The sequence below is a fragment of the Salvia splendens genome, chromosome 13 (assembly GCF_004379255.2).
Source record: "Salvia splendens isolate huo1 chromosome 13, SspV2, whole genome shotgun sequence".
NCBI classification, from domain to species: Eukaryota; Viridiplantae; Streptophyta; class Magnoliopsida; order Lamiales; family Lamiaceae; genus Salvia; species Salvia splendens.
The window spans coordinates 2,830,076-2,854,436 of record NC_056044.1 but is presented as its reverse complement, the minus strand read 5'-3'; the positions used below and the strand labels follow the sequence as shown (position 1 = coordinate 2,854,436).

At 38.6% G+C, this 24,361-nt stretch overlaps 3 protein-coding genes across 6 annotated transcripts; 2 read left to right on the top strand and 1 right to left on the bottom strand.

Annotated features, from left to right (window-relative positions):
- Positions 1–2,787: 2,787 nt before the first annotated feature.
- On the top strand, positions 2,788–6,375 carry LOC121762011 (auxin-responsive protein IAA9-like). 3 transcript variants are annotated; one of them, XM_042157741.1, is made up of 7 exons: positions 2,788–2,918; positions 3,578–4,000; positions 4,075–4,241; positions 4,396–4,622; positions 4,711–4,852; positions 5,595–5,656; positions 6,173–6,375. In XM_042157741.1, exons 2-7 carry the CDS (start codon positions 3,617–3,619, stop codon positions 6,208–6,210), a joined length of 1,020 nt encoding a protein of 339 aa, XP_042013675.1. In that variant the 5' UTR covers positions 2,788–2,918; positions 3,578–3,616; the 3' UTR covers positions 6,211–6,375. The 3 variants fall into 3 exon arrangements, with proteins under 3 accessions (XP_042013675.1, XP_042013673.1, XP_042013674.1); XM_042157739.1 differs by having other exon boundaries at positions 3,548–4,000; XM_042157740.1 differs by having other exon boundaries at positions 3,541–4,000.
- A 7,177-nt stretch (positions 6,376–13,552) lies between these two features.
- On the bottom strand, positions 13,553–14,114 carry LOC121762267 (probable cinnamyl alcohol dehydrogenase). Its single transcript, XM_042158084.1, has 2 exons — positions 13,769–14,114; positions 13,553–13,611 (listed from the first exon to the last, which is right to left on the bottom strand). The coding sequence occupies exons 1-2, from the start codon at positions 14,112–14,114 to the stop codon at positions 13,553–13,555; spliced, it is 405 nt and encodes a 134-aa protein (XP_042014018.1).
- On the top strand, positions 13,983–17,699 carry LOC121762010 (putative late blight resistance protein homolog R1A-10). 2 transcript variants are annotated; one of them, XM_042157737.1, is made up of 3 exons: positions 13,983–14,191; positions 14,557–17,015; positions 17,346–17,699. In XM_042157737.1, the coding sequence occupies exons 1-2, from the start codon at positions 14,113–14,115 to the stop codon at positions 17,010–17,012; spliced, it is 2,535 nt and encodes an 844-aa protein (XP_042013671.1). In that variant the 5' UTR covers positions 13,983–14,112; the 3' UTR covers positions 17,013–17,015; positions 17,346–17,699. The 2 variants fall into 2 exon arrangements, with proteins under 2 accessions (XP_042013671.1, XP_042013672.1); XM_042157738.1 differs by having other exon boundaries at positions 14,053–14,191; positions 14,524–17,015.
- The last annotated feature ends 6,662 nt before the right edge of the window (positions 17,700–24,361 follow it).

Here is a 24,361-nt window from a genome sequence, read left to right as displayed (position 1 = left end):
AGCCCCTGATCTGGCCGCTGAACCGCGTAGGGAACTTGGAGGCGTCGAAGCGGTCTATGTGGGTAATGCCGCTCTCCGGCCAGCAGCATCTGGGTGAAAATTGGGTGATCATCTGGGTGAAAATTGAGCATTTCAAGTTTGGGTTTTTGGAGATGAACCCCGCTGCATCTGACGGCGATCAAGGGGACCATTCTACCCTTTTGTAATAAATTAATTCAAAAATAAAATCTATGTGGCATTTTCTAGACCACTCATTATGAAAAAATGAGTGGCTGATAATGCATCTTAATTATCTTTTAGGCCCAAAAATCTCAATTGATCACAACCATATACCTATATATATATATAATATTTATGTTATATTTATAGGGTTATTATTATGTATATAAAACCCTTTTATTTATAGCAGGTTGGATCCTCCATTTTCAGTCTCATCTACAAGTAATGTCTTTTGTCAAATTCACCAACAAGGTTCCAAGAAATGAAGATAATGTTGCTCATGATTTTATAATTTGTCTTTGATTTGGTTGTCAATGTGTTATAAATTTGAATATTAGAATGACTGTATGGAGTTTAATTGTTTTATACTCCCTCCGTCCCGCACTACTTGCACTTATTTTCTTTCTGGGCGTCCCAAGTTATTTGCACTCTTTCCATTTTTAGTAACAATTTATACCTACAGCCGTAATTGTTGACTTTTTGAAGTAGTTGAACAATAGAATTATTTTTTTAATATTTTAGGTATAATATATTATTTTTCCGGTATAACGGTATGTCGTATCGAAGTTCGGTATACCGCAAAAGTACGGTATACCGGAATGCGGTACGGTATACCTAAATCATGGTATGGTAACGGTATCAAAAACTATCATACCGAATTTCCGGTATACCGAACTCCGGTCTACCGAAAAATTCGATACGGTATCGGTATGGTGTTTTGTCATACCGTAACTTTCAATACGGTATGACACTCCAAGTACGGTATACCGTACCGGACCACCCCTTCCCCTAGTAGTATATATATTTTTTATGTTAAATATAACTATATTTAGATGTCGCAATCAGAATGCGGCAAAAAGGTTGGAAAAGTAGGTTTATTGTCTCCCAAACTGAGCCGACGACTTCCAACTTTGTCTCCTCTTTGCCTATTTCCACTCTCCCACACCCATTCACCCATCTTTTAATTAATGTTTCAATCGTCTCATTATTTATGATACTTATAATGACTCACTTTTCTTTTTAATAGTGTGTTACAGCAAGCAAGGTGGATTCATTTTTTCAAAAATAGAAATACTATTAAAATAACGTCTTCTATTTATAATTGTGTGAGTAATAAAAGCTTTTAAGAATGAGATGAGTCAATTATACAAGACTGCCTAAAAATAATCGGTTGAAGTATTATATTTTAGTACCCAAACATAACTTGGGTTTTTCCATGTAGTTATGCTTTAAAATGATTGTTCCTTTAATAATTAAAAGTCTCAAATGCAATAAAAACATTTAATGTTTTTAGCAAAAGTGGCAGCAATTATTATTTCACCTGAAGAAAAAAATTGTCTCACTCTTCTTGTCTTCTTCAACAAGTTTATATCATTTTATATATGCTCTTATAAAAATACAACTCATTCGATGAATAAAAGTTAAAAAATTCATAATCATCGCTCTCATTTAAGCCCCATGTTATTATGTTAACCTTTTTTATTTTATATATTATAATATTTCAAGTACATCATTAATTGTACAAATTATATCAGTTTTAATGTGCTAAAATTAAACTGATAGTATAAAACAAAACAAATTTACATAGAGTCATAGATATAATAAGAATGATCTCGTTGACGATATTCACATACAATATGTAACATATTATTCGTGCTCATTAGTTATTTTGTTCGAACTAAGTAGTTCAATTCTCATACCATAGTAACCGTACACGATAATTTCTTTAAAAAACAATTTCCCAAAAAGAATTGATATGGGTACCAATAATAAAGCCAGAGATTAAGGACATTAAAATAAATTCTATAAATAAAAATAATACTACTTGGGTTTTGGTATTTTTTGTAGCGGGTTACAGCATCTGACAGCATTTTTGTGGGCTCCATTACAAATCATATTTTGCTAATTATCATATTATACAGTAGATTATACTAATCATTAAAAAAAATATCATATGCTATTTTTTGTAGAGTTATCATATGCTTTTTAAAATGGGGGAATCATCATTTTGATAATTATGTTTTGTTTGGTACAAATATGATGACGGGATCTGAATAAATTTGTTTTAAAATTTTAATAATGTTGAGTAGTTATATTTGTTTTTATCAGTTTTTATATAATACATATACCATTGAACTAAGTGAATGATAAAATCTTTATTTGAACTAAAAATTAGGTAGTCCTAAATTATTATGAATGTTGTGGTGTAATTTTCCAAGTTAACCGTGACGACACCACTTTCTTAAATCTTAAGCATGTCACAAGAAAAACGTCTTAGTTAAAGTGAGATAAATAGAATATATGAAAGCGAACAGACATTTCACTTTCGTCACACATTTTTTCTACACATTATCTAAATATGCATGGAATCAATACAAGACTTTATATTAATATTACGATTAAATTACGTTATGCAATTATAAAAAGGTAGTTATTAGTATTATTATTATTATTATTATTATTATTATTATGTTAAAGTTTGTCTTTTCCATATTTAGGAAAATTGTATAATTTCACCTTTCCCTCAATTCCCACTTTTTTTCGAAACACATTTGTTAATTTATTAAGCGAAGAGTCTAATTCTGTCTCCCACACCAAAACCAACTTTTCTCTCTCTATCAACCATGGAAGAACCATAGTTTTTCTGCGAATTTCTTCTGCAAATCTCAACTTCGAGCCTCTCTTCCGCTAATTTTCTGGTAAATTCCTTACTTTTGAAGCGACTGAGTACACGAGCTGCTTGAATTTTTGGGGTTTTATCACCTGCTAGCTATGGAACTATGTTACTGCTTGCTATACCACTATTTCTGGAGAAATTTTCTGGATTTTGTGTTATAGCGTGTTGCTAAATATGCTCATTTCTCCAATTTCATGTCTATGTTGTGATTTTTTATTTTTGCGGTTAGTTCATCTCCATGGAATGAGCTCTTAAATATATTTGAATCGTTTAATTGTGAAACTAGTAGTAAAAGCAATTGTTAACAGTTGATAAGATAGCCTCTGCGAGCTTTCGTTGTTCGATTTCTCTAAAGTGTTCGGTTTCCTGCTTAATCTATGTTATGCATGAGGGTGTTGGCATGACTGTAGAGCTAAAATTTTCTGCTATGGTCTCATAGATTGAAATTGTAGGATTAGACTGTGAAATTACTATCATTTTAAGTAAATTCGAGCTTAGGTTATGCCAGGGTTGGATTTAGAGGTTTTGTGTTGCATAATTCAGTGTCTATTTGAGCTTGAATGAATCTAATTCTGATAAAGGCTTGCATTTAGTTTGGTTGCCGGATATGTGTGATACCTACCTAAACAATTTTGTTCTACAAGTTTTCAGATTTTCTTTAAACCAGTTTGGTTTTCATAGCTTTACTGAGTTAAGAACTGGACTGTATCCTAAATCTTGATGTCTGCACCTCTTCTCGGTGTTGGTGGGGACGAGTACCAAAGCAACATTACCCTGCTGGCTTCTCCAACCTCCTTAGAAAGTGTCTGCCAAAATGGATCAGAACTCAAGGAGCGTAACTACATGGGGCTGTCTGACTGTTCATCAGTTGGTAGCTTGGCAATATCCAGCACCTCAGACTACAGTGGCCGTGGTCTGAACTTAAAGGCCACAGAACTAAGGCTTGGGCCCCCGGGATCCCTGTCACTGGGGAGGGGTTCAGAGGGTTGTCCTGAGAGTTCCACAGCAGTCGATGAGAAGCTGCTGTTTCCTCTTCATCCCTTGAAGTCACTGGTTACAGGAAATAAACGAGTGTTTTCTGATGCTATGAATGGAACCTCGAAGGTAAATGGTGAAGCGTTTTACCCTTTTTTTTCTTTTCCTTGATTAGTATTGTAAATCCGAAACATGTCATGTAGGGGAAACATGTCCTCGCTTCGGAATTTGATACTATGCTCTCTCCTAGACCTTCCTCGAACCCAAGTATCAAAGCCTCGAACGAAGTCTCTGCAGCCCAACAAACTAAGGTGAAAGAAGCAGTTTACAAAGCTGCTACAAATAACGATGCTAGTGCCCCTGCTACCAAGTAAGTCCTAATTATAAGCAATTACTGGTTCGTCTCTAATGGTATTCACTAGATGCCTAACAGATGTTAGGAAAAGTACTGGATAATTTGGCTTTAAGATGGTGAATTTTGTGATTTCATTTTCGCGATCTTATACTCACTCGTCTCATGCCAGGGCACAAGTTGTTGGCTGGCCACCTGTCAGACAGTTCAGAAAGAATACTCTGGCAACTACCTCAAAGAACAATGAAGAGGTAGATGGTAATGCACCAAATGGCGCATCCTTTGTGAAAGTGAGTATGGATGGTGCTCCATACCTAAGGAAGGTCGACCTCAGAACTTACTCTGCCTACCAGGGACTCTCATCTGCTCTGGAGAAGATGTTCAGCTGCTTTACGATAGGTGAGTTATGTTGCTGCATACGATTCTTTACTAGTTAAAGATTTAAGTTCTTTCTAGAAGCAAAAGTCACTGCCATTGTATGATGCAGGCCAGTATGGTTCCCATGGTGCTCCTGGGGCGGAGATGATGAGTGAGAGCAAAATGAAGGACTTGCTAAACGGATCTGAATATGTTCTAACTTACGAGGATAAAGATGGCGATTGGATGCTTGTTGGTGATGTTCCATGGGAGTAAGATCCAGTGGCCTTGTTTCTATTCGTTTAATTGGCATTGATCTGCTAATTTTATTAATACTTATATATTGATGATTTTAATTTGATAGTTCTGAACATTATTTCATGACTTTTTACCTTTTAAATCAATTGCACAAGATGCATATTTCATGTTGGTTAGTTATTTTGAATGAATTTCTGAAGTTTGCACTATAATGTTTTTAGTGCTTCTACTCATTGTGTGTCGTAGATTGATAAAAATTGCAATGTCGACGTCATTTAAAGACTAAATAAAAGTTGTGGTCATAAACTACCATTAGCACTTTAGTTTATTACAATTGCTATGGAAGATACTGCAGAAAGTAGGTCTGAAATGCATTTTCCTTTTCGTTTAGTTTCTTACTGGAGCACTGCAGAGTTTAATTACTGAGTATTCCTACAACTATGGTCAGGTAGGTTCAGCTAAGTAAGATTAGCTGAACATCGTTGATAGTTTTTCCATCAGGGGAATGAAAACCTGTGCTGTGGTGAACTTAACGAAGCTTAGGGAGCCATACCATGGATACTGTTCTTGATCATTGATTGGAGAAGCCTAAACTATGATTCTGGTTGTTTGATTGTCGAGACCTAAGATACTGTTCTGGTTATTTTTTGCATTAAGTTTCATGCTTTCCCTATTAATGACATGAAATATGTTTCGAAAGATACTGATATCTTTTAGTAATTTGTGTAATATGGCATCACTCTGCTTTGCTTACAGGATGTTTATTGACACATGTAAGAGGCTGAGGATCATGAAGAGTTCAGATGCAATTGGGCTAGGTGAGTTCATTTCTTGTTCATAGTTTGATAGAATCTTGCTCTGTTCAACTTTTCTCATATTCATGGATGTTTTCAAGATCAATTAGTCATCAATCAGAAATCATGTTGTATTTCTAGATATTCATGCCAATTAGTGTGTATAACTATGAAAATCTGTAGTGGATAGTCCCTCGTGATGAAATTTTAAATATCCGTCAGTGTCTTAGACGAATTATTTTTAAATATCTGATATATGTCCAAATTGTCAGTCAGAAATTTTCTGAGAAATTCACTTGGGGGTGTCTTTATGTTGTATAGTTTGATCTGTTGTGTATAAAATTCTAGTAGTTAGGTTAGTTTTTAAAGGACACATTCGGTTTACTCATTTGCGTATGATTGATCATAAATATTGTTGATTGTCGAAGAAAACATAACCTCAGTAAGAACCAAGTAATGTAATTGAACAAGTAGAAGCATTTTACAGTAGCTCCTCACTTAAACATGATGTTTCTATGACATTGACAAACTTACGTGCAGCTCCGAGGGCGGTCCAAAAAAATCAAGGCAAGAAATGATGCTTGTGGTGCAATGATCTGTTCTGGTTCAGCAGTATGTGATGATATTGGACAAGTTTGTAACTCGTTGTAGGGTTCTTGTCAATGCACGGTGACAACGATATTCAAAGAAGGACTCTTGTTGTAGGGGATCGATTATAATGAGGTTTTTTCCCCGGTTGTAAAGCATAGTGTCTCATGCTCTATGGCAGAAGAAGGACTCTTGTTTATCAGCCTTGCTGCTGTGGCAACAGCTTCTCCCCAGAAGGATTTAGGCATTCCAGAACTGATTAACATGCACCTAACTCTTTCCAATATGGTCCTATTCATTCTCTCTGCAACCCCATTTTGTTGGGGGTTGCTTGGGATCGTTTTGTGCCTTCTTATCCCCTTGCTCCTGCAGTAATCTTCAAATTCATGGCTGAGAAACTCCAGCCCGTTGTCTGTTCTGAGATATTTCAACGAGCTTCCCCTTTCTCTTTCAACTTCAGCATGCCAGAATCTGAAATTCTTGAATGTATCAGACTTTTCTTTGATAACATATACCCACAACTTCCTTGAGAAGTCATCTATGATTGACAAGAAATATCTACCACCTCCCATAGTTGCTGGATTGGCTGGCCCCCAAAGGTCAGAATGGGCATAGTCCAATGGAGCCTTTGAGCAGTGTAGTCCCTTTGAATATGGCAACTTCTTGCTCTTACTCAGGACACATTCTTCACACAGTTGCAATCTTTCTTGATCATTGCTGATGTTGATCAATCCCCTTTTTACAAGCTCTCTAATGCCTCCTTCACTTAGATGACCAAGCCTTGAGTGCCACATTTTCAAATCTGCAGTCTGCACCGAATCTAAGGATCCACTCACCACTTGAGCCTCCATGTAATATAGGTTATTTCTTCTTGTTGCAGTGAAAATGACCACACCATTTCTTGCAATCTTCATCATTCCTCTACTGGAAATGGTAGAGTACCCTTTTGTTTCCAGCATTCCTAGAGAAATTATATTTCTCTTGATCTCTGGGATGAATCTGACTTCCTGCAGAATACTCATACTCCCATCAGCAAGTCTCAATCTGATATTACCCATGCCTTCAATCTTACATGTCTGATTGTTGCCCAGCAATACGGATCCATCCATTTCTTGTAGTTCTTCAAACCATTCTCTGACTGGACATAGGTGAAAAGTGCAACCTGAGTCTATTATCCATGAGCTCCTATCATCCTTATCCATGACATTCATGATGTGAGCTATTTCAATTCCTTCAACACAATCAGAGCTGTGCTGATCCTTCTCTTCCTCAGCTTGCTTCTTCTTCCATGAAAAACAGTTTTTCTTGATATGGCCGGGCTTCTTGCAATAATGACACGATCTGGTTTCTTTTTCCTTAGAATCGTTCGCCATCTTTGCGTGATTATCCTGAAATTTCTGCACTCCAGTTTTCTTCCTTGGAAACTTCTTGCCCTTGAATGACTTTACATTCAAACTTTCTGCCTGCTGCTCATGTGGTCCAGTCTTTTGGTTCAGCCTCTGCAATTCTTTGCATTTCAGTGCCGATTGAACTTCTTCCAACGAAATGGTGGCCTCCCTTCCATAGAGCATGGCATCCTTCAATTGATCAAAACTTCTTGGCAACGCATTCAGTAGGATGATGGCCTTATCCTCATCATCCATCTTTACATCTATGTTTTCAAGATCGTCGATGGCCTTATTGAACTCTTCAATCTGCTCACCGATCCCTCTTTCTTCCACAATTCTGTATGAATATAACCTCTGTTTCATGTATAATCGGTTGGCGAGTGATTTAGTCATGTAGAGCGACTCGAGCTTTAACCACACACCAGCTGCAGTGGTTTCCTTAGCCACCTCTCGAAGCACCTTATCGCCAAGGTTTAAGATAATGGCGCTATGAGCTCGCTCCATCAGATCTGCCTTCTTGGCAGCCTCTTTGATGTCAGCTTCTGCACTCGTCTCTTCTTTAGGATCGGCCTCTGGATCCTTCTTGCAGAAGTCCGCTTTCAAGGCCTCTGCCAACCCTTGTTGAACCAACATGGCTCTCATCTTCAATCTCCACAAACCGAAGTCATTCTTCCCCGAGAATTTCTCTGCTTCATACCGCGAGATGGCCATTCGTCCTCACAAAAGGATTCGATTCCCTTTTCCCACAGACGGCGCCAAGTTGTGAAGACGTAAAGGAGTAAAGAAAACACACGAACAAGAGGATTACGTGGTTCGACGTAAGTCTACATCCACGGACGAAGTTGAGCCGGTTGTGTTATTGATCAAGATCGAAACAGGGTTACAAACTCAAGCTAGAAACTCGACTAGCTAAACAACTCTCAAGACTAAGAATGAAGCTATGAACTCAAGTGAAAACTACACAAGTCTCAAACTCTTTTATCTCTCTTGATTGATTCTCTCTCTGTTTCTGAATGTTGTTATATTCTGAATGCATGAGTGCTCTCCACGGTTTAAGTATGATTAGGCTGACTCGTAGCTGCTCTCCCCATTCTCAACCGACGCGGTTATAACCGCTACGTGAGCTGGCCGCTCATTAACAGAATTTCCAACTACATCTAATTCTTCAACCATACGTAACAAATTCTCCACCTTGGTTGAACGAATCAGACACAAACCAGCTCTCATCATCGATTCATACACCTAATGTCTGCAGAGATTTACCAACTCCAAGCAGTATTTGAACTTGGATGTCGGTAATGCCTTTGTAAGCATGTCCGCCGCATTTTCTTCTGTGCTGACTTTCACTATCTTCACTCCACCCTTTTCAATCTCATCTCGTATGAAATGAAGTTTCACGTCTATGTGCTTTGTTCTCTCGTGAAAGACTTGATGCTTCGTCAAGCAAATAGCACTGCTGCTGTCGCATAACACACTAACGCACCTCTGTTTTATGCCAAACTCCTCAACCATACCCCTCAGCCAATAGCTTTCTTTGACTGCTTCAGTTAAGGCCATATATTCTGCCTCCGTGGTCGAGAGTGCCACTACTGGCTGCAATGTTGATTTCCAGCTCACTGCCGATCCAAATAACGTGAACACATAGCCGGTTTGAGATTTTCTATTATCCAAGTTAGCCGCAAAGTCCGAATCACAATATCCCATTAGAGCATCCTCTCTATCCGACTTCTTTGCCTTGTAAAGAATCCCATATTGCTCAGTACCCTTCAAATACCTCAAGATCCATTTAAGAGCTAACCAATGATCTCTTCCCGGATACGACATGTACCTGCTAGCTACGCTGATCGCATGGGCTACATCAGGCCGAGTACAAACCATTGTGTACATTATGCTTCCTACTATATTTGCATAAGGAATCAAACTCATTTCTTTCTCCTCCTCTGCATTCTTTGGACACTGATCCTTCGAGAGTTTGGAGCTGAGAGATATTGGAGTTGATGCCTCCCTTCCTCTCTCCATTTGAAATTTCTGGACAACTCTTTCAATGTAATCCTGCTGATGCAACCATAATAGCTTCTTCTCTTTATTTCTTACAATATACATACCAAGAATCCGCCTTGCATCTCCAAGATCCTTCATCTCAAAAGCCCTTTTCAGCTCCAGCTTCACCTTCTCAACCTCTGATCTCTTTGGTCCGGCTAAGAGCATATCGTCAACGTACAAAAAGAGATATGTCACTGCATCACTTCCCTTATTTCTGACATAAACACAGTTATCGTACTTACATCTGTTGAATCCCATTCTCTGCATGTTCTGATCAAATTTCTTATACCACTGGCGGCTGCTTTGTTTCAACCCGTATATGCTCTTTTTTAGCAAACATACTCTCTGACTCTGCCTCTTATCCACAAACCCCTCGGGCTGCTGCATATAGATCCGTTCCTCCAAATCCCCATGTAGGAAAGCGGTCTTAACATCCAATTGCTGCAATTCCCATCCATTCTGATTGGCCACTGCAAGAAGAATGCGAATAGAACTATGCTTTACAACCGGGGAAAAAACCTCATTATAATCGATCCCCTCTTGTTGGTTGAATCCTCTAGCAACCAACCTTGCTTTGAACCTTATTTTTGATCTCTGTGGTGTTGTCTCCACCTTTTTCTTGTAGACCCATTTGCAAGTAATAGGCTTCTGCCCAGCTACCGCATCAACAAGAATCCATGTACCATTTCTGATGAGAGAATCAATCTCATCCCTCATTGCCACCAGCCACTGCACTCTTTCTTTACTGAGCATTGCCTCTCTATAAGTTGCTGGCTCGGAATACTCAATGTTTTCTGCCACACAAAGGGCAAACAGAACATACTCAGCTTCACTATATTTTGAAGAAGGCTTAGGAATTCTCCTAGCCCTATCCCTGACCAACTGGTATCCATCATCCCTTGTGGAGCTACTAGAAACACCACCATCTCCCACATCTCCAGAACTTGTGTCTTCTCGAACCTGTGATGTCTCCTGCTGTCCTTGCTGATCCAAACCATCACTGGATTCAGATTCAGGACTTGGTTGCTCTAGCTCCACCTGGACCCTTGCATCATCATTGCTACTGTCAGTATCATTGTTCTTCTGTTTTTCAAGAAAAGGCATCTTGTGTTCCTCAAAAATCACATCCCTACTGAGTATCACTTTCTGCTTTCCAGGTTCAAGGCACCATAGTCTAAATCCTTTTACTCCCCTTTGGTATCCCAACATGGCACATCTCAGAGCTCTAGGCTCTAGTTTGCTTTGCCTTACATGAGCATAAGCCATACACCCGAATGGCCTTAATCTGGAGTAATCACCTTTCCTCCCATACCACCTCACATCTGGTGTCTCATGCTCTATGGCAGAAGAAGGACTCTTGTTTATCAGCCTTGCTGCTGTGGCAACAGCTTCTCCCCAGAAGGATTTAGGCATTCCAGAACTGATTAACATGCACCTAACTCTTTCCAATATGGTCCTATTCATTCTCTCTGCAACCCCATTTTGTTGGGGGTTGCTTGGGATCGTTTTGTGCCTTCTTATCCCCTTGCTCCTGCAGTAATCTTCAAATTCATGGCTGAGAAACTCCAGCCCGTTGTCTGTTCTGAGATATTTCAACGAGCTTCCCCTTTCTGTTTCAACTTCAGCATGCCAGAATGTGAAATTCTTGAATGTATCAGACTTTTCTTTGATAACATATACCCACAACTTCCTTGAGAAGTCATCTATGATTGACAAGAAATATCTACCACCTCCCATAGTTGCTGGATTGGCTGGCCCCCAAAGGTCAGAATGGGCATAGTCCAATGGAGCCTTTGAGCTGTGTAGTCCCTTTGAATATGGCAACTTCTTGCTCTTACTCAGGACACATTCTTCACACAGTTGCAATCTTTCTTGATCATTGCTGATGTTGATCAATCCCCTTTTTACAAGCTCTCTAATGCCTCCTTCACTTAGATGACCAAGCCTTGAGTGCCACATTTTCAAATCTGCAGTCTGCACCGAATCTAAGGATCCACTCACCACTTGAGCCTCCATGTAATATAGGTTATTTCTTCTTGTTGCAGTGAAAATGACCACACCATTTCTTGCAATCTTCATCATTCCTCTACTGGAAATGGTAGAGTACCCTTTTGTTTCCAGCATTCCTAGAGAAATTATATTTCTCTTGATCTCTGGGATGAATCTGACTTCCTGCAGAATACTCATACTCCCATCAGCAAGTCTCAATCTGATATTACCCATGCCTTCAATCTTACATGTCTGATTGTTGCCCAGCAATACGGATCCATCCATTTCTTGTAGTTCTTCAAACCATTCTCTGACTGGACATAGGTGAAAAGTGCAACCTGAGTCTATTATCCATGAGCTCCTATCATCCTTATCCATGACATTCATGATGTGAGCTATTTCAATTCCTTCAACACAATCAGAGCTGTGCTGATCCTTCTCTTCCTCAGCTTGCTTCTTCTTCCATGAAAAACAGTTTTTCTTGATATGGCCGGGCTTCTTGCAATAATGACACGATCTGGTTTCTTTTTCCTTAGAATCGTTCGCCATCTTTGCGTGATTATCCTGAAATTTCTGCACTCCAGTTTTCTTCCTTGGAAACTTCTTGCCCTTGAATGACTTTACATTCAAACTTTCTGCCTGCTGCTCATGTGGTCCAGTCTTTTGGTTCAGCCTCTGCAATTCTTTGCATTTCAGTGCCGATTGAACTTCTTCCAACGAAATGGTGGCCTCCCTTCCATAGAGCATGGCATCCTTCAATTGATCAAAACTTCTTGGCAACGCATTCAGTAGGATGATGGCCTTATCCTCATCATCCATCTTTACATCTATGTTTTCAAGATCGTCGATGGCCTTATTGAACTCTTCAATCTGCTCACCGATCCCTCTTTCTTCCACAATTCTGTATGAATATAACCTCTGTTTCATGTATAATCGGTTGGCGAGTGATTTAGTCATGTAGAGCGACTCGAGCTTTAACCACACACCAGCTGCAGTGGTTTCCTTAGCCACCTCTCGAAGCACCTTATCGCCAAGGTTTAAGATAATGGCGCTATGAGCTCGCTCCATCAGATCTGCCTTCTTGGCAGCCTCTTTGATGTCAGCTTCTGCACTCGTCTCTTCTTTAGGATCGGCCTCTGGATCCTTCTTGCAGAAGTCCGCTTTCAAGGCCTCTGCCAACCCTTGTTGAACCAACATGGCTCTCATCTTCAATCTCCACAAACCGAAGTCATTCTTCCCCGAGAATTTCTCTGCTTCATACCGCGAGATGGCCATTCGTCCTCACAAAAGGATTCGATTCCCTTTTCCCACAGACGGCGCCAAGTTGTGAAGACGTAAAGGAGTAAAGAAAACACACGAACAAGAGGATTACGTGGTTCGACGTAAGTCTACATCCACGGACGAAGTTGAGCCGGTTGTGTTATTGATCAAGATCGAAACAGGGTTACAAACTCAAGCTAGAAACTCGACTAGCTAAACAACTCTCAAGACTAAGAATGAAGCTATGAACTCAAGTGAAAACTACACAAGTCTCAAACTCTTTTATCTCTCTTGATTGATTCTCTCTCTGTTTCTGAATGTTGTTATATTCTGAATGCATGAGTGCTCTCCACGGTTTAAGTATGATTAGGCTGACTCGTAGCTGCTCTCCCCATTCTCAACCGACGCGGTTATAACCGCTACGTGAGCTGGCCGCTCATTAACAGAATTTCCAACTACATCTAATTCTTCAACCATACGTAACACAAACAATTCAAGCATCACAAGTTCAATGAAGTTTGTTAGTCCATGAAGCTAGATCAAGCACAATCGGTATCTCACATCGTTTCTCTCCATCCTCTCAAACGCCTCGTTAACATATTCAGCATTCACCACCTCGATCAAACTCACCAATCCCTTCTCCGTCCACAAATTAAGCAACTCTTCCATATCCTTCATGCTCCCCATCAAACTCCCCTCCATCCTTCTTCCCTGTACAAGGGCAGTTTGGTAAAATAGATTACTTGAAGTTAATCACAGTGTTTTCTAGAAAAATGTCCTTATTTAATGAAAACATAGGTAAAACTTTTCCAAAAGTTGCTGACGAATCATTTTGTTGTCGTATCATATTTATTTAAAAAGTGCATACCGAGAATGAGATGCGAAGCGATAAAGTCAAGTGGGCGAGGAGGTGCCACCACTAACAACATCCTCCCTTGCGCTTTGAGAAGCGAAATGTAGATGTCGAGGGGATGAAGAGCAGGGACCGTGTCAAGGATATAGTCGAGGCTGTCGACAGCTTCTGCCATCGCAGCCTCGTCAGAGCTGACTAGATAGGCGTCGGCGTGAAGATGCTCCATCGCCTCCTCTCTCTTCTTATCAGAGGAGCTTATCATCGTCACGTGATGCCCCATCGCCTTCGCTATCATGACACCGAGGTGACCCACTCCGCCCAGCCCGAGGATTCCTCCTCTCACAATTCCACTACGGTTCATGAACTGTTTCAATGGACTGTATGCTGTCACGCCGGCGCATAGTAGTGGAGCAGCATGCGCCGGTGATAGCTTTTCAGGTATTTTTACTGCAAATCTATTGAATGACCCGAAATTTTAGATGAATTTAAATGTAATTGAATTATTTTAATTAACAGAGAGGAAATAATATTTTATTATATAAAGAAATGATATTTGGTTCAAATGTTCAAATCATTACGTAATAATGATATTTAAATTTTAGGCACCGTCTTTTACTTTATTAATTAATTAAATTAACTGTTGTCAGTCTCATTTAATTTAATGCATATTTAATGCTATTTATTATATTGATTAATCTCCTTCATAATTTGGTTTCAGTCTCTTGATAAAAACCAGAACTCTTTTTTTGTTCATTTTCACATCATTTCAGTCAAATTCTGAGAAGGAATGGCATATGCTGCAGTTGTTTCACTCTCACAGACCATAGATATCTTCCTTGATTATCATCAAAATTCCATTTCCCCTCAATTGAAAGACGCAATCACCTCCCTTCATAAACACTCTGTTTTCCTGCAATCGTTTTTCGATGAATTCCCACACAAAACCAACCCCTGGGAAGAAATCATCAACGAGGCGACATACATGGCAGAAAGGATCATCGAGCTTCAATTAACTGATTCATTGCTCGAATCGAGTGCTGGATCGTCGAGATCTAAGCTTGAACAGATGAGACATCAACACCCTTACGGTTTTAATGAGCTGAAAAGAGCAACAGAGCAAATCCAGTCGATCGTTGACGAATTAAAAGGCGAGAGACGCGTGGATGGTCCCGACGACGAGCTAATCGAAATAATTTCTCGACTCCGTGAAGGGTGGACGGAAACGATCGCAATTTACGGAGAGGAAGGCGTGGGGAAAACCACTCTTGCCAGAAGCGCTTACAATGATCCATCAATTGCTGAGCATTTTGACGTCCGCGCTTGGGCCACAGTATCCAGCGAATACGATCGGCCGCGAGTGATTCGAGACCTTCTCCGATCCATGAATGTCGAGAGTTCATCTAATGATGAGGATGAACTGACGCAAACTTTATTGGAGAATGTAAGGGGGAAGAGGTATCTCATTGTGCTTGATGATATTAGGGATTTCAGAGATAGGGCAAAATTAGGGATTTTGCCCAAAGAAGGGAATGGAAGTCGAATATTGTTAACCACGAGATTGTTTATAGGTTCTAAGTTTGTAGATCTTTTTCACAAGATGAGTTTTATGGATGAGGATAATGCTTGGAACCTGCTTGAAGAAAAGATATTCAAAGGGGATCCTTGTCCTTCTCAATTGGTGTCTGCCGGGAAGATGATTGCCAGAAGCTGCAGATGGGTTCCATGGCTTATTGAGGTGGTTTGTGGAGTACTCGCTGCTGCTGACCCAACTGAAGCTGCGTGGGAAGATATTTCAGAAAACATCAGGTTTGCTGCGTTTGACTATGGTAACAGACATTCTCGTATACTATCCCTAGGTTATACATACTTGCCTCATCATTTAAGGCCGTGTTTGTTATACTTGGGAATCTGTCGGAAGATACATGTTTCGAAACTTGTTAAAATATGGGCTGCTGAGGGTTTTCTGAATGAAACTGAATGTAAAAGTGTTGAAGAGACAGGGGAAGAGTATGTGCAGGATCTTGTTCGGAGAAATCTTGTTTCGGTCTGCAGTAGAAAGTCTAATGGCAGAATCAAGAGTATCGAAATAGAAGATTTTTTCATGTTTGATTTGTGCGTAAAGCAAGGCCGTGTAGATAGTTTCAGTTTTCGTGTTGATAGCGGATTTCGCAGTAGTAACTGGCTTAAGGAACTGAAGTCATGCTGCGGTCGTGTGAGTTGCCGTATTGATGAGTTCTATAAATGTCCTAATTTCCTGAAAGGTGCGTATGGCTCTACTATCCGAACTTTGATGTTATACATGTCGAAGAGTCAGCCAGGGTTTAGATTGTCGATGGGAAATGTTAGACTGCTGAGAATACTGGATTTGTCAAATGCTCGCCACTATGATTTGCCAAAGGGAGTATTTGAGCTTTGTCATCTCAGATACCTAGCGTTTTATTGTGGGTTCAGTATTTCGAAAGCCATTTCAAACCTTGTAAATCTTCAAACCTTGATCATTTGTCCAAGGGAAAGTGACAGTATCTTTGCCGAATTTCCAGATGGGATTTGGAGAATGCCACAATTGAGGCATCTCCTCGTATCTTCTTTCAAGTTACCCACTCACAGCTACGTGACTTCTGCTCTGGTGAACCTGCAGACGCTTTCTAGAGTAGTAAATTTCATATGCTCGAGAGAGAACCTCAAAATGGTACCAAATTTGAAAAAGCTGACTCTGTTCTATAGCTGTAGAGACATGGTGGAGGATTATGAGCTCCACAGTCTTATATATCTGCAGAATCTTGAAACTCTCAAGATAGAGATGGATTGGTCTTTTCGAGAACAGCTGAAGAGCATGAGGTGTGCTTTTCCTCCAACATTGCACAAGTTGAGTTTGAGTAGTGTGAGACTTGGCTGGGATGATATGAGAACTGTTGGCTTGTTGCCTAATCTTCAAGTGCTTAAGCTAAGAAAGCACGCTTGCACTGGCGACACGTGGGAAACGAGTGAAGGAGGATTCTCTCAGCTTACCTATCTGCTGATTGACGAATCCAATCTGGAGAATTGGTTAACTCAAACCTCTCATTTCCCAAAACTCAGGTCTTTGTTGTTGCGGTGTTGTTTGCGTTTGTTAGAGGTCCCAAACGATATTGGACAAGTTCCCTCACTCGAATTGATTGAATTGGATGGGCAGAACAACTCTCTATTGCGCTCAGCCAATATGATTCAAAAGGATCGGCATAGTTTGGGAGATGATCGCCTTCAAGTTCATGTTGTTTGAAAGGTACAAAGTCATTCCGTTTTCGAACTGTTATTAACACGGGTTTGCTTGCTGTTTTGAAAATCACAAACTTTGGTTTGCCCTGTCAATACTTGAGTTTCAAATTGGGGGAATAAGGCATATCTTTGGATTGTGACTTGGTATGTGATATTTAATTTTCATCGATGTTGTGTGATATCAAGAGAACCAAAACTCTCTCCTGCTGATTTTTGTATTTAAATAATGTGGTATCAGTTGAAATTCACGTGGTTTTCAATAAGTTAGTACTATCATTTAAATGACAATTAGTAAAGAATAAAAACTTATGATTTGTCTTAATCTCGATACACGCAGATGGGAAAGAGCAAAGATCAAAACAAGTTATAGAAGTAAATGATGAGAAGAAACAAGTAAAATTCAAAGTGATTGAAGGAGATGTTTTGAAGCTTTACAAAAACATGGTGATAAGCTATGATGTTGAGACCAAAGGAGGCATAGATTTCGCAACTCGGACTATAGAGTATGAGCTCCTCAAACCAGATAATCCACATCCAGTGGGGCTCTTGAATTTTGGACTTGAATTATCTATTTATGTAAAGTAAAAGTAACATATAGTATAAATTTGATGATGCTATATTGTATGTGCATGTGTATGTTTGTAGTGAATAAAGCATCGGTGAATGAATTCAAATGAGTGTTTTTGAGGTTTTTATTGTTCACTCTTTATGTATATTATTCTTATTTTGTGTCATTATTACTTTGATCTTAGTTCATTATAAAAAAATTGGATTTTAAGATGAATTAAGCAATCTAAAATTGAACTAGTCAATTTAAAATCCGTATAATGAAACTACGAGGTAACAATGACCTTGGGTGTTCTCTTATAATAACCTACTATTTCTTTTTCGTTTTGCATTGTGCTTTTAAAATTAATTATGTGTTGATCACATATATACCATGTTCTCCCAAAGACTATATTTTAATATTATGATAATAGAAGAAAAGAAACTCTTCATTGCAACATGGATAAAAACTCAAAGAAGAGAAATTGGATTCGGATTCATTCTGATGGAAAAATAAAATTGTACTAGCTGAACCAACGTGATAATTATAATTTGATTTTACTTAGTTTCTCTCTTATTCGCATTTCTTAATTAGATTTGAGATTAAATCAATGTCTCAGCTTAGGCCCAGAAAATCAATATTAATCAAATCACATTATTTATTTATAATATATATCCCAATAGCAAAACAACTAGATATGCTCAAATATATATTTATATTTTAGGAGTATAAGTCTAGGGCACAATTTTTTATAGGCATATATATTTTCCATAGTCATCTTGGAGCTGCCGGCGAGGATCGAATCACTTATTATCACGTTTTTCCCATTCTTCTTGGATAGATCAAAGCCTCGTGGGGTAAGCATTATATGAACTTTAACATGTTGCAATTTTGTAATGATATTACATTGAATATCGAGTGGAAAGATTTATTATCATGTGTGAACTGCAGATGATGCATGAAGATAGAATCACCGATTTGCCGAGTGATATTCTCGTATCTATAATCTCTCGATTAACAATCCATGAAGCGACTTCTACTAGTATACTTTCATCTCGTTGGCGACATCTTCATGCCTACAACACCCATCTCAATTTCACAAAATATGCAATCGGTGAAATGGATCGAATCATTTACAGGAGTCAGTATGACCTAGATAGAGTAGTCAATCATGTCTTGAATTCACATAGAGGCAGTCGGATAAAAGAGTTTACGTTTGACCTTCATAGATGTGGTGTGTTTTATGAGATTGAGAGGTACTTCGAGTTTGCCCTAACTAGGAAAGCCGAAATGATTCATATTTCACCAGGCCGTCTTACATTTCATAGACTTCCGGATAGGAATGGTCTTGAATGTCTTAAAGATCTATCTCTAATTAGCATTGAAATGACTGATCAATACTTTCAGTTTGTGGTCTCCAATTGTCCTATTCTAGAATGTTTGACAGTTAAAAATTGTAGCAAGTTGGAAAATGTGGCAATAGTTGGCCCCTCCAAACTGAAGCGTTTGAACTTGTCTTTTCTTTCGGGAATTAGATCCATGGTGATTCGCAACGCTATTAGTTTGGTTTCTCTGACATGCTTTGAATGCAGAAGAGAATGTAGTGTGCAACTTAGTAATATCCCGAAGCTTACGAAACTCAATCTTAGAGACAGTCGTTATAGTCGAACTCAGGTTGAGTTCATTTCCCAAATGCCATATTGCATACGCGACCAACTCCAACTACTGCGCCTCTCATATGCGTACTATTCATCTTCAGATCTGTGCAAGGTAATGATGTTTTTTTTTTTGACGTTTTTTCCAAATATTAATGCATGTGATATTAATTTGCAGTTGAATCTTGAGTTGTTGAATAATTCATGGCTTCAATTCGTAAATATAAAACATCTAGAATTGGTGATAGATAAGACGACCATTCATGACTACTATTATGTTTCACGATATGCTTGTCGTTGGGTTGAAGCATGTACTTCATTAGAAAAACTCGTAATAAAGGTAAGTATTAATTTAGGTATATATATATATATATGTTGATGCAATAGTCATTATATTTGATCATGTTATAATATTTGTTGGTAGTTTGTACCCTGGAAGATGTCGGACACGACTGGGGAAGTTGAATTCGATGCAAAAACATATGACCATCGTCGTAGGTGTGATTTGTCTGAAAAGTATTTGGAAATTTTGGGATATTCGAAATCTAAGTCAGAACGGGAAATGATTTTATACATCATCGATAATGCTACGTCTCTTCAAAAATTGATCATTGACAAGAATTGTCTCACAAATATTTGCAATATTCGGTTTTTCCGTGGGTACTGGAAATGGGTTGGATCAATTATTCTACTTCTATATTACTTCGACGCTCGTGCGTTCCATCATTGTATTGCATCAGTTGCGCCGCAAATTTTCCTTAATATTTGTTTATTGACCTTTTTTATTGTCGTCATTATATTTCAGTGATAGATATTGATTTTTATTAGTTTTTTTTGTACCTTCATTTAAATGCAATTACATTTGGGATGGTTTGTGTTGGATTATGAGATTTATGCCTTTATATTTTGCATTTTTATTCCAAAACGAGAAAACACACATACAGGGAAAAAAGACATGAAAATATTTGAATGATGTAAGTAATGTTGTTGTTTTGGATAGACCAAAAGAAAACCGTAGTAATCTTAAATGGGACAGAATATAAAACATTACTTAAATTTATCTCAATATCCAAACAAAATTCAAATAGCTAATCAAATTGAGACAAATGTCTCCAATAGACATGGTCGACCAACTCTAGCTATCAAGGTCATTTACAAAAACATTTAATTCATATTTCGTCGTTTTTTATGATTAATCGGTTTATAACTTATTAGTTTTAACCGTTGATTGGAGTTGTACGCAGCTCAAAGATAGTAGTAAATGCTTTTAATATTTTACTTATTTGTTATTATAAGCACCTATGGAGTTTACTTTTTTGTTCATATAACATTGTTGAATATTAAGTATCTTGTGTGAATCGTTTTGTAAAAATCAATATCAACACAACGAGATATAGGAAAATTATTATTTCGAAATTTCAAACTGGAAATTGATCAAATATAGCTCATATATCCCAAAACAAATTTCTGATTACATCTTGCCTAAAACTCAAGAACACACTCTAGTGAATAATTATCTTACTTTGACTCAACTTGTATGTTAAGAAATGTAAAAAAAAAAGTGTACGTGTGCAATAAAATAGTGGAACTCAGGAAGTGAATCATATTTTAGTTTCAGAAAAATATAAGTGAATTGAGTTAGTGAAATGTGGTATTCATTTATCAAAATTACTGAAAGCTTAATTAATGAGACAATTAATTTCAAATAGATGAAAAATAAAATATGAAACAATTATTCTTAAAAATAAATAATTTTGGAAGAATGAATCCATTCCTTAGGTGACAAATAAAACCACCTAAGACTAGGGCTGGGGAAAAATACCGAAATACCGAAATACCGGCCTTATCGTACCGAAAAAATATCGAAAATACCGAATTTTTGGTATACCGTGACTTTCGGTACGGTATGATACCTTACCGAAAAATTTCGGTAAGGTAACGGTATGGATTTTCAAATACCGCGGTATACCGCTGCATACCGAAATTCGGTATATACCGTAAATTAAGGTATATACCACAAAAATATAAGCACAATTATATATAAAATATATTTTATATATTTTTAAATTATAAAATCTATTGTGAAATATAAATATAATTATGAATAAATTATATTTAATTTATTTTTAAAATTATAAAATATAAATACTATTCTAAAAACTCTAATTTTCTATTTTAATTGATGTTGAAAGTCAGGTATACCGAACTTCGGTATGGTATACCGAAAATGAGGTACGGTATCGATATGGAAATTCGTCATACCGAAAATAAGGTATACCGAAAACTTTGGTAAGGTAAATGTATGATTTTTTCGCATACCGTATTTACGGTAAGGTATACGGTATGGTGATTTCGGTAAGATATACCGTACCTACCCACCCCTACCTAAGACATATAAGCATGTGTTTCTCCATTAGTGAAGAGTGAGAAGGTATAATGTGACATTTTCAACCAAGAATGTACGCCAAAATGTGGTGTATGTGATGAAGTGGCATCCCATGATGGGTGGATGGGCATGCCTTGGCCATGACAATGATGATGACAGCACGATTGCTTAGGAGCAAAGAGGCAACATGATTATAGCATCATAATGTGGAAGATGATGCATTGTGATTATGACAATTTCCCAACAAAAGCTAATGTGTGTCATATCATTTTTGTTAAGCATCATTTAATGTTCAAGGGTGGGAGCATGCAAGCTATGATGACCGATTCATATACATAAATTATCGTTTTTGTTGCTCAACTTTTTATGTCAAGGGATTATATGAGTTTTAACTTGGCATATTGTAAAAGATTTTGAACTTGTCTTGGATTACTAGCTTTTGTTTCCATGGATCCCTACTAATTATATTAAATGCATATAACTTTATTTACATGTTAGCTAAAAACAATGTCAAGTCAAAAAAACAAAAATCATGAGTTGAATACAATACGAAATGTTGTCATCAGTATTAAAAGATAGAGGCGATGCGATAATAATAGTTGGGTCCCTAATATTGATATGCATGTACCCTTAATAGTTAAACATTTAAAAAAGAACACATGAAAGATTTTTTGATATAATAAAAAATACGCTCAATCTATCAAAGATAGTGAGTAATAGTTTAACAAATTAACCAATAAACTCTGCCAAAAACAAAAAAAAAAAAACAAACAAACCCCATCTAAACGCATAGGCAAAAACAACATTCTACGAGCCCTTGAAAGATTGAGGACATCCCCAATAAAACCAAAAGCACTAGAGAAAAATTAGCAAAAACACAAAACAACATACTAACACCATAAACTACAAAACCATGCAAAACCAAAATGATGGGGTACGAACTAAACAACTAAACCCTAATGGCGAGCCCAATAGCAGTGACGGCCCATTAGCCCAAAACCCAAGAAAGAGTATCAGTTCGGCACGACCAAAGAGTTCAGTTCGGTTCGGCACAACCAAAGAGTTCGGTCGCAGCCTACAGCTCGGTAAAAGCCAACCAATCAAGCTCTACTCTCAGATCGGCAAAAGAACCAATCAAGCTCTACTCTCAGATCGGCCAAAGCTGATCGGCAAAGTTCAGCAGTTCGGTCTCAGTATTCGACCGAACAAGGAGATAGTGGACCCATGCAGGACCTCCACGACCTCCACTACACCCACGATCTATTTAGTGGTATGAAGCAGTTGTCAACCTGCAAGCCACGATCTTGGATAGTGGACCCAGCAGGACCTCCACGACCTCCACTACACCCACGATCTATTTAGTGGTATGAAGCAGTTGTCAACCTGGAAGCCACGATCTTGGTTCACATGTATAAATAGAACTTAGATCAGATAGACAAGGTTAAGCTCTCTAGATATCGAATCTCATATAGCAAGTCAGTATTGTAAGCTGTAATCCAGATCAAGCAATACAAATTTGCCCTCCTTTCTTCCCGTGGACGTAGATTTACCTCAGTAAATCGAACCACGTAACTTTCTGTGTCGTGATCTATATTTATTACCTGCATTTATTACCATCAAAAATTCGCCCAATCATCACTGGCGCCGTCTGTGGGAACCAGAGAACCAAATCTGTGATAAAAGCGAGTTTTTGATCCTCTTCCACCAAAAAAATGCATACCAGATCACATAATACCCGTGCTTCCGTCCGTGGTAACCATGAGGAAGCTAGTCCAGCCCGTAGGTCTGGAAAACAGCCTCGTGAGAAATCTGTCTCCAGTCCTCACGGTGAAGGAACAAGCCACTCCAGAAGTCGTCGCACCGAGTCTTCCCAGCAGCCCGATTTGAACGAGGCTGTCAAGTTGTTTTTAGCCGAGAAGCAGGATGAATTCTTAACATTCCTGCAAACAGGCCAAAAGCCGGAGACGAAAACGGCGGATTCTCCCTCTCCATCCAGACATGAAAGTCACTACCGCAGTAGTGTCGCATCTCCCCGGAGAAAGAATCCTCACCACCGACATGTTCCTCTTCCTCCTCGTTACCGGAATCACAGGAGAACTCCATCTCCACCATACCGAAGAGATGTCGGGTTCGCCATGTATGGAGCGCTGAAGACTCCATTCTCGGATGATATCACCCGAACTCCGTTGCCGCAGAATTACCGAACTCCGTCAATGACTTATGACGGGTTAGTGGATCCTCATGATTTCTTGGGACGCTATCAGTATAATATGGCGAACCAAGGTCTCAATGAGGTTCACATGTGTAAGCTGTTTCCCGAGCTGCTCATCGGGAACGCAAGGAGGTGGTTTGATAGCCTCCCTCAAGGCAGCATTAGATCTTACAGAGATCTAATGGATGCTTTTCATAGGAGATTCTTCCAGAAAGCGGAAGCCCGAATCACTTCGGCTCAGCTGCTTTCTATTCGTCAAGGTCGCGATGAAAAAATTAGCGACTTCATGACGAGGTTCCACAAGGAATGCCTACAAGTAGATGATCTCAATGATCTACTTGTCATTTTGGCATTCCAAAATGGAATACTGCCAGGAGCTCTCTACAGGAAGCTCGTTGAATGCAGTCCGCAAACAGCTCAAGAGATGTGGGACATTGCGGACCAGTTTTCTCGTGCCGATGAGGCAGACCGTCGAAAACGGTCTTTAGACAGCTCATTTAGAGGAGACAAAAAGAAGCCCGATCATAGCGATCAGAGGCTTCCTCGCCGAACT

What these genes read in the sequence shown, in the direction of transcription:
- LOC121762011 (XM_042157741.1), top strand. Translation starts at nt 3,617, where the DNA reads ATGTCTGCACCTCTTCTCGGTGTTGGTGGGGACGAGTACCAAAGCAAC. An exon ending in CTATGAATGGAACCTCGAAG is followed by an intron (nt 4,001 to 4,074) that starts GTAAATGGTGAA and finishes CATGTCATGTAG; the next exon opens with GGGAAACATGTCCTCGCTTC. An exon ending in GCTAGTGCCCCTGCTACCAA is followed by an intron (nt 4,242 to 4,395) that starts GTAAGTCCTAAT and finishes GTCTCATGCCAG; the next exon opens with GGCACAAGTTGTTGGCTGGC.
- LOC121762010 (XM_042157737.1), top strand. Translation starts at nt 14,113, where the DNA reads ATGAACTGTTTCAATGGACTGTATGCTGTCACGCCGGCGCATAGTAGT. An exon ending in CGCCGGTGATAGCTTTTCAG is followed by an intron (nt 14,192 to 14,556) that starts GTATTTTTACTG and finishes CATATGCTGCAG; the next exon opens with TTGTTTCACTCTCACAGACC.
- LOC121762267 (XM_042158084.1), bottom strand. Translation starts at nt 14,114, where the DNA reads ATGAACCGTAGTGGAATTGTGAGAGGAGGAATCCTCGGGCTGGGCGGA. An exon ending in CGCTTCGCATCTCATTCTCG is followed by an intron (nt 13,612 to 13,768) that starts GTATGCACTTTT and finishes GCCCTTGTACAG; the next exon opens with GGAAGAAGGATGGAGGGGAG.